The sequence below is a fragment of the Semicossyphus pulcher genome, unplaced genomic scaffold (assembly GCF_022749685.1).
Source record: "Semicossyphus pulcher isolate SPU_LCO1_2020_fin unplaced genomic scaffold, fSemPul1.0.p SCAF_23, whole genome shotgun sequence".
Classification (NCBI taxonomy): domain Eukaryota; kingdom Metazoa; phylum Chordata; class Actinopteri; order Labriformes; family Labridae; genus Semicossyphus; species Semicossyphus pulcher.
The window spans coordinates 6,476,059-6,486,353 of NW_027211697.1; the positions used below are offsets into that span (position 1 = coordinate 6,476,059).

The 10,295-nt window shown below is 42.8% G+C and overlaps 1 protein-coding gene across 3 annotated transcripts in view; it reads right to left on the reverse strand.

Moving 5' to 3' along the window:
- dock6 (dedicator of cytokinesis 6) overlaps positions 1-2,468 on the reverse strand; it is a 29,308-nt gene extending 26,840 nt beyond the window's left edge. For all 3 annotated transcript variants that reach the window (XM_069673961.1, XM_069673959.1, XM_069673960.1), the window contains exons 1-2: positions 2,307-2,468; positions 166-247 (exon numbers count right to left, since the gene is read on the reverse strand). In XM_069673961.1, the coding sequence (XP_069530062.1) occupies positions 166-247; positions 2,307-2,356 (132 nt within the window). In that variant the 5' untranslated portion in view covers positions 2,357-2,468. The remainder of the gene's footprint in view (positions 1-165; positions 248-2,306) is intronic.
- Between the last annotated feature and the right edge of the window lie 7,827 nt (positions 2,469-10,295).

Here is a 10,295-nt window from a genome sequence, read left to right on the forward strand (position 1 = left end):
ACTAAAAAACTACAAAAAAACACACCCAAATGCATTCCTTGTATTTAAATTTTAATTAACCTAATTCACAAGTTACACCCATCAACACCTGACCTGGCTAAATGGATCTTAAAACCCGCTGTCTTAAAACTCCAGCAGGGTCAAAACTCCAGCAGGGTGACTCACAGGTTGGTGGGGTCGTTTCTTGGTCAGCTGAGGCGAGCCATAGTCTCTGGACACTTGTTTTCTGATATCTGCAGCTACCGTCCTGAGCAAGAGAGGGACATATCAGAAAAAAACAGGCAACATAAATACAAATTTATAGAAATGAAAACTAGTTGAACGTATCCTGATAATGGGCAAGATAAAGTAAAAACAAAGTGATTTATTTGGGTGGATGCATGAATGTGTTAGTAAGTATCAAAGGCTTAGCAAAAGAAATTAGGCTTAATGGAATGATCTTACTACATTAGAGATTTCTTCATAAACAAATCGCTCACTCCTCACTTTCATATTCTTTGTTAAAAAACGTTTACATATGTCGAAACGCACCTGTAAAGCTGAGCGTCTAAATTTTAGAGACATGTCCTATATGATCCATCTTCCTATCACAGAGTTTACAGCCTTTGGTACCAGTAGCGATGCTGAAGGCCAGCAGCTGTTCTGACAGGGATCCCTAACGGATCTCACAGAGAGGTGGCGGGGTGGCTCCAGGGAGCAGGCACAGAGCCAGAGCTCTGTCCGTGGCCTTTATGGACTAACGGCACATGGGAGGCTTAAAGACAGACAAAGTGGGAAAAAAACCCCCAATCCTCTCACAGAGACAGCAAACAGCTGCTACTCTGCAACCGCAAAATGACTCTTTCTCTCATATACACAGCTGCAGCAGCTTCAACTTTCCCAAACCATGGTCCTCATGCTTACATAGTTTTTGTTCAGAATGCCTTCATTCAATCAATGCAGACAAAAATACTTAGAATCGCAACCCATGTCTTCAATATCTTGCTAGACTTTTAAGTTTCATACTGAATTGTTTAAAACTGCCTTTTTTCCACACACTTTAATGTCATATGCTCTTTATCCTCAAAAGATGTTGAATAATTTTTGCAGCTCTGTGCACCTCAAGTTAAAACAGGAAAAAGGAAAGCTATCGACTGCAAGGGCAATAGCCAGACCACCCTTTCCCACCCTTTCCTGCATCCGGCACTAAACAATGGTCTGAGGAGAGGAACGACGGGACTTGGGGAATGCAGCGAGAGACTGTTCAATGAAGCAAATATCTCTGCAGGATATGGTATTGACAATCATCAGGCATACTAACAAAGCGATGAACCAAATGTGCAAAATCATTTAAAATAAAAGTGATGGTGCCTCATCTGAAATCTGTAAGTGTGAAGGCATAACTTCTCCAAGGTTTCGCTAGTGTGAGAAAATATTCACCATCAGAATGAGAATCTGTCACCCTGTTTGTTTTTGACAGGCCTCTGGAGAAGCTACAGTATCTTGTATAGTAGGCTAAGTTGATTCTTGGTAATCTAGACACCAACTTGGTCATTTAGTGCGAAAGAAAAACATAGCAAGCTAAACCTTGGACAAAGTTAATGTTGGGAAGAACCCCATTTATAAAAAGATCTATTATAGCAAACAGCGAGGCACTTGGCAGCAGATACTTCCTCACACACCAGTTTCGTTAAAGTATGTTAATCAAAAGGCCAGCTGACAGATAATGACATGCGTTGACGATTTTACTTGGAGTCTGATCAAAATTAATTAAATATAACCAGACACACAAGATTTTAAGTCCATGCAGTGCAACTATAGTTACCCTTTAGGAAGAGGGAAAACCAGTTTACAACATGTGGAAACAGGTTGCTAAAACAATGCTGCGAGGCGTTCACACGGTAAAGGAACAAAACAGCTTGATTATAGTCACTAGTTACTATGTAAAATAATTTCCCTCGATGTTATATTTTGTAAATGACATGTTTCAGTCATTATATTAGCCCTCAGATTGTTATTGTAATCCCGAAATAGCTCATTCATTGTTTATGACAATGCACTTACGGTGTTACGATAGATAACGTTATCGAACAATATATTTGCCTCTTCAAAGTGTGCGGGACCGTTTATGAGGGGCAAACAGCTCTAAAATACATTTGTTTAAATCTAGAAAGGTACCGTAAGGACATAATGACCGGTTTGTGGTCAATGATACCTTACAAATCCTAGCATACTGGCTATATGTGCCGTCTGTCCAGCAGGTCACTCTCACGCAGTGCGAGCGGCACAACTGTAGCTGTTAAACAATAACTTCTGTTACACCTCACCGGTTGATTTTATGAGCAAACGCCCTCCTCTCGCTCGCTGTAGATGTCATTTCTTGTCCCCATGTAAAGAAGCTCTTAGAAGTCAAACTGAAACTATTCTTCTCCCGTGCTTCGGTTATGTTCCGACTTCTTGTGTGGGGATACAGACTCCCTCAGACCGCTTCCTTCTCCACGCTGGGACTGGGCATGGATCCCTCCTTGTTCCTCCTAGCGGCTGGGAGCTGAAAAGTGGCCAGTGCCAGGTAAGCCGTGATACATGCAGTACATCCGGAGAAACTTCAAAATAAAATAACATTTACTTGTGTTCTCTCTGTCCACTTAAACGAGGTGACGTTTTTATAGCATTAATTTTCCTGTCTCTTGTTTTAGAGATGTAGCAATTTTAAATAAGTCAATTAATACATATTGATGTAAAAAGCCATCGAAGTCATTATCTCACTTCCGGTGTTAGTATTCTCCCCCACTGTTTTAACCGGCTTGTTCCAGGTAGCTACAGTATCTGCTATCCACCATCTGTGCATGTTGAAACCTCACCTGACCGGTTTAGAGCGACCTGATAATGGCGCATATCCACCTCAGTTAAGGTTTCACTGGTTTCATTTCTGTACTAAATTAAGGAAGCAGACCAAAGAATTGATATCAACAATGTCATGCTTAAGATGTGTTTTTTTGTTTAACGTTGACATCACGGCTTAGCGTTAGACACTAATAAAAACGAAAAGTGCCATGAAATGTCCTATTTATGTGTCGCAGGATTTTATATTTTTTCTTTTACCTTCAGTTTACAGGGTTCCCTTAATAGTTTTTTAGTAATGTCATTAAGGAAGAAACATGCACAATAGCAACATCTAGAGGACTGCTGGCACAATATTATGTCTCTGCAAGACAGCAGAGCATGTTATATCGTCACTACACCAGCAGGTGGGGCTGTTCACCATGATTGGAAAAGAAAGCAAGCCTTGCCTCATCAGTGATTGTTTAAGATTCAGTCCTCAAATTTGACCTCTAAAAGGAGATGAGAAATAGCTACAGCTTTGTTTACTGGCCTACAGCCTCACAGTGACACTGATATGAGAGTCATATTAGAGATGAAAAAATATTTTACAGATCTTAACAATTAGCCATGAAAGGATGCTATGGTTTCTTTAAGCTGAGTCAAACAAATATGTATGTGAGTGTATATTTGTAAAGGCCTTTTCTCTGTCTGTTTCACAAACTGAGGGGTGACATTGTCAGTGACTCTTCCCACTAAAGGAGGACTTAATTTACTTTAGTTTATTGAAATGGCAGATCTACACCTCCCTCAACTCTGCCTGCATTCCATACCCCCTTGCCTACTATGAAGAATTAATATAGCAATGCTCGTTGCTGCAGCCCCCCCCCCCAATCCCACTGCTCATTCCTTCTACCCCACAGTCATCTAATTCAGCACCATGGAGAGCTGCTGCAGGTACTCTGGTAGTCCTCTGTGAGATGGCTGATGAATGGCATGCATTGTATAGGAGAGACGTGGAAAAATGTAGAGGAGAGACAGAGGTAGAGCTAACCTTGCATGAAAGAGGACAGACGTCTCTGGGATATATGTTTATGCATGGAGCAGCAGTGAGAGCAGCATTAGAGCTTGCAGCAGGCATCAGTCTGGCCCAGAGACACTGATAATGAAAATAAATGAATCCACCTCTACTCTGCAGAGGCACACTTCTATCACAATGCAAAAACTAATCTTTCTTTCTCTGCCGCCCCAAGGTTCGGCAAATTCTAATTTATTGTGCAATGGTGCTTTCCATAATTGATTTGTTTATTAATGAAATATGATGGATGTCTCCTCCTGGCATTAATACTCACATACATCTCACACATATTCAATGAGAGACACCTGAAGAAATCTATTTCTTAATATTACCTTTTCTGTATATATTCAGTCATAGATATATTTAGTGTATGTGTGACATTGCAGTGTCCTTGTATAGTTGGAAAAACCAACCTACTATAAGTGCATGCCTGCTTTATCCTTCTGTCCACACCTTCCCTGCCTTTCTGTTCATCGAAGGCTTTCAATTCCTAGATCGGCACTATTGTTTGAGCGCCCAGCCCCCATGGCAGCGAGAGCCCCCCCTCCCACCACCACCACCACCACCACCACCATCACTGCTGTGTTACCAAAGAACAAAAGAGAGAGTGTCAGACACCACCCACTAGATCTCTTTCACACCAGAGCCCCCACCTCAGTTCCAGATGGGGTTGCCTTTTTTCAGGGTTTCTCTCAACCCCAAGAGTCCTCCAAAATGGAGCCCCACCCCCTCCCCCCGGAGCCCACTACTCAGCTGCTCGTCATCCACCTGCTCCGCCGCCACGCGCCCGTGGCCAGGGCACGTCCCCCCTCTATCCCACCCCACCAGGGAGTCCTATTAAAATCATTAACCACTTTTTTTACTGGGGTCTGCTTCCAGGATATTACGCAGACAGCAGTAAATACTTTAATAACATTAACTCCTTAAAAGGAGGGACAAATCAGCAATATATCTTTTGGATGAAAAAGAAAAACAGTTAAAAAGAAAGAACTAAATAAACATGAAAACCGTTAAAAAAAATGTTTTTGAAACATTATGTGATATCATAGATTCAAAAGTAAAAAAAGGATTCACAGGTTATTCATCTGATTTTAAAGCAGGATGAAGGAATTACACCAGACTGAATGTTCTAATCAATAATGCTAATTCTAATCTCCATCCTGTGGTGGTTTCATATACAAGGGGCAGGCAGATGCTCATTTGTTTGTTTCTCTCAAAGCACCAACATGTAGCATCTTCAAGAGAATCTCTGATTTGACCTCCACCCCTGTCTTGACCTTTCCCCTCCAGGGACAGAGAGTGAGGAGCAGCAACAGGACACATCTGCTACGAGACAGCTGTTAAGACTCCTAATGTTGCTCCTACAGTCAGGGTTGGGGGGGGGGGTGTTAAGGTAATCATTGTTCAATCACTTCAAAATCTGCTTAATTGCTACAAAACACCCAAACCTACACATTTTAGTATTCACCCCTCCTCCAGCCACACAAAGGTACATTAGGCTAATCACAGAGAAGAAAGATGGCCTGCATTTCTATGCTTATTCAGTAATAAACTGTAAAGAATCAATGGAATACATCTTGAACAGCAACACATACGGCTAAGCCACCAGTATGCACAGCCACACTTTCTCCTCTGCCTACATTACATGCATGGCTGCTTGCTATGCTGTCACTCACTAACCAAGATTTATGGAAATATTCCCTCCCAGCTCCACTCAGCGCAGTCAGCGAACAGAGCATACTGCTATTGGTGAGCTCTATGTATGCAGATATATGCATCATATATGTTTATGACTTTACAGCACTTGCTTAAGACTTTTTTTTACAGGTTCTGTGCTGCAGGAAACAACTAAACCCCCCATCACCATTACCACCACCCCCATCCCACCACCATCCTCCAGTCCCTAAGGGTTCAAGCACCCAAATCAATTGAAAGAAAAAAGAGTGCACTGTGGTCCTCCCCCTACATCTGTCAGGGAGGGGAAGCAGGAGGGGCCGCGCTCGTGGGCCGTACAGGGGAACAATATCACTCCATCTGTCACAAACCGTTTCATCTCTAATGGGATGAAATATAGCTCACAAATACATCTACCTCTATATCATCTACGTGTATTAGCTTACTGCTGCCCAAGCCTCTACCAATTCCCAGAAGCATACGCAGTGGCTTCTTGTCTCATATTACGTTCCTCCCACCAGCCAGCACTCTCCAACCACCTTGCAAATTATGCTTTTAAGCCAAACAGCATGCAAGAAGACATTTTTCCACTTTACACAGTGAACCAGAAAATGAAAGACTACCAAGTAACCAAATTTGCATGAAAAAAGTTCCAGAATGAATGTGCAGAGCAGCGAACCTGAAAGCTAAATGAAAGCGAAAGCACATATTGTATTTATAGGAAATACTGGAAAAAGAAGTAAGATGCAATCTGTTAATAACCAGAGAGCTCTTTCATATTCAAATAGTGCTGCTGTGTTTGGAGGATGGGTGTGGCCAGTTGATTCTTCTTGCCTCCTGAGCTGTCGCGGCTTTGTGCCTTCCACGATCCCATTTGCTCTATCAAATTATGCTATCGGACTGGTCATCGTTCACTGCCGAGGACAAAATGACAACCCGTACAATACCTATCAGGGTCCACAGTGCTGCACGCTAATCTCCGACAAAACAAGGCAGCACAAGTAGCCGCTAAGAGAAGCACAAAACGGCCTGCCTGTTTACTTGGAGGAGGAGTGAAAAACAAAAACCCATATATCCCCAAGAGCCATCATGCATCTCTCCTAGCAGCAGGTAGAGCTGCAATCTCAGTCATTCATATTTAATTCCACAAGAGTTTCCGGCCAGACTAATGCGCTATTGATTTCAAGTCTCCTATTACTGAAGCTAGGGAGGGCCATGAAGGGGAGAGCTGGACTACAGAGAGTGAGAGCAAGAGATTGAAAGAGGAGAGAAGGAAGGATTGAGGTGAAGAAAATGGCGTGCAGTGGATAAACCAGTGATTTTCTCTAGGAGACTTTATTATATCCATTCGGGCTGGTGTCAAATCACCTACTCTTTCCCTGTCAAGTAAATACAGAGCAAATTCTACATGAAAGCACAATGAGAGCATTTCAGGTTGAGGCGCGGCGTGTGTTTTATATTATTTATTGTTCATTAAAAGTCGGGCAGTTCAGGAAGCTAAAAACAGCTCCGCTTAACAGGAACAGGCACACTTACACCTCGTCTATTTGTTTTATGTCTGTCACTTGTGTGTTTTTTTCATGTCACATAGAAAGAGAGCGTCAGGAAAAAGGAGCGAGAGGAAAAACAAAGAGAATGTCTAAGAGCTTTGTGTATTTAAGGTTTCTCCCCAGATACCAACTCAGACAGGACAAAATGAAAGATTAATAACCACGGCTTTATATCTAAAAAGGTTTGGAGTAAAACACGGCCTCTTTAGAGGAGGTTGGTCCTGCTTCACCCTGAAAGCCACATGAACAATCATACACGCACTCATGAACATACGGCAGTAACTCACATAGTGTTATGATCAACGCGTATTAATGTATAGCTCTATGCGTCATTTTTCCTTTAGCCAATTAATGCACAGGTAAAACACATCCCATGGTCGACTGACTTCATACAAACAAAAGACAGATAACTGCTCACAGAGAATTAAACAGGCACATGGAAAGCAGAATATAATCCATAAATAAAAAGATGACAAGAGCGTCTACTTCAGAGACCTCCTCCCACCAGCCTGTCTACTCTAATAATAGCCCAGAGACAACAAATCCAGACAGACAGAGGGAGAGAAAGATATAGAGAGAAAGAGAGGCGAGAGACAGAGAGAAAGAAGTGAACCCATGAGGGAGACTACAAGAAAATTGGCAAATAATACATAAAGGGCTGAATTAGGCCAGTTGCCATTATCAACAAATGTCCTTTTAAAAAGAGGCTAATTTAATTTTGGATGCTTTCCTAAAAGCAATAACTGCTTTACTGCTGCTGCCACGAATCCCTGAAATGCCAAGAGCCAGGCCTAGAAGAGAGACCACTGAATTAACCAGACCTGAGGCTGAATCATCCTCCCCATCCCCCAGATACACTGTCATAGTGTCACTCGCTCGCTCTCCCTCTCCCTCCCCTCCTCTCCTTCTCTCTCTCTCTCTCACACACACACGGCCACTACCTTACCGCAGGGCAATGGCAACAGGCATTCATTTTGACGTAATACTACGGAATGATAGACTTAAGAGACAGAAAAGGCGAGGCAAAGGAATTCAGACCTTAAGGGCTTTTAAAGTGAAGTATTATATGCTTAGTATTCAGAGCTCAAATATATAATACATTCCTTATTCACGTACTACTGGCATATAGAAATAAAACTGAACCATTGAAATTAAAGATGCTATATACCATGTACTGTATTATATATGATGCATTACAGGCAGTGCTTAATATGTTCCCTGTGTGGGCTCATGATCTTCAAAATCAGTGAACTCATTTTTGTAAATGCTTAGAGTTCATCCCCTGGCACCGAGGAGCATTCCATGATATGCCAAGAGAAAAGCACCACTGCAAAGAGACTCCTAATCAGCACTAGTGGAGAAGGCTTCAACAATAAGAAAATAATCAGTAGAATAACAAAAAGCCTTTTAAGCAAAACCAATGCTTGATCCTTTGATTCAGTCATGTACAATGGGCGCTTCAAATGCCCTCTTACCCACTGGGAGGATTCAGCTGCCGTGCTACTAACCAGGGCTCTAATGAGGGGCCACAATTAAGCCCATTTATACACATTAAGTGTGAACTGTAAGTGGGGCTGCAGTCAGTTGACAGACCTGGGTGCCTTTGTGTTACAAGAGCCGCTTTTATTCAGCAAACAAAGACGGAAAAAACACAAGCACCTAATGACCAAATCTCGCTGTCTCTTAGACGTTCATACAAAACGGCAGAAACGCACACACAAGTGTGCGCATGCACACAGAAAAACACACTCTTCCTCCCTCTCTTACAAACTGACTCAAAGGCTCCAACGCATCCGGGCTGAGTTGAGTCACTGCTTGACAGAGCGGTGGGGGCGGGGTTAAGAAAGACTGACAGTGGGGCTCCATCTCTATCCTCTTATTAACGCTTAACGAGTGCTTTCCTCATGCAATATTCATCTCCACTAATATCATCCAAGCTCTGAGCCGAGCTTGCTACTTATGTAAGGCAATTATGTAAAATATCAGACAGGGCCCATGTTCAAAATCTGACTGGAAGAGAGCTGCACGACAATGACAGAAAGAGAGATGGGGTTTACAGGAGAGAGTGTAAGGATGGGCTGAGAGGTGGGAGAAACAATAAGAGAAATACGGTAAGAGGAAACTAGTAACTTGTGTGTCCTTATATCGTCAGCTCCGCACAGGCTTGTATCCATCCCTAGATCAATGACAAGCAGGTAGCCAGTGTCAATAATGAAAACAATTTCCTGCCTCACACCATCAGTTGTTACAGCCAGGGATGTCTGAGGACTCCTCAAGGTCAGCTAGGGAGAGCCAAGCAGAGAAACTGATTGTTGTCGCAGGAGGGCTCACATCACCACTTGTCATCGACTGATAAAAACACACAGGAGACGTTAATTCTATGCAAAGTACCACCTCCCTCCACTTCCTCACATGAACAGCAACTCCAGACTCGTACACAAATAAACAAACATACACTGATTTACGCACACTTGCACGCGCACCCACCCCCCCAGGTCAAGGCCCTTTGGGGGTCTGCACAGAAATAGGTCATTTGTCACACATGATGTCCCGGGGCAGGGGATGCATTATAGATGAGCCCAAACAGCATGTCTCAGTGAGCACTCACCACACAGCGAGACACAGGAGGGAGCAGCAGGAGGTGGGCAGAGAGGGATGAGAACTCTTCAGGAAGGGGAAACAAGGATGTCGTAAAGTGAGACAAAAATCACTGCCGGACACATTTCTGTTTAAAAAACGAAAGAAATCATTCAGCAAAACCTGATGAGAGCTGCAGCCACACCTTATTTTACTTTTCAATGTAAAGACAGATTTATTCAGGGGGTATCTAATTTGTTATTCTCATGTCTGCACCTGACCCTATAGCTAGCCATCTGCCTCCACGAGAGGTCCAGAAATCATCCACTCATTGTGGATTTAAAGCTTTTTTTCGAGCCACACTATACACCCAATTATGGCATATTTTGTGTCTTCTCCCCCATTGCTCTAATTCTGCGATTATCAGCTGAGAATGTGGACTCAGACAGTCTGCAGATCTACACTCGAAATGGCTTTTATTTGCAAAGACAAAGGCCTAAGGAGTGAAGTTGTTTGCTATGGTTTCAAAGCGGCATTAATGGAGAATAAGTGAGAAAGGAAGGGGCTGTGCTGAGGGAGAAGTGAGTGCAAAGTGTGGGGAAAGAGAGAGAGACAAG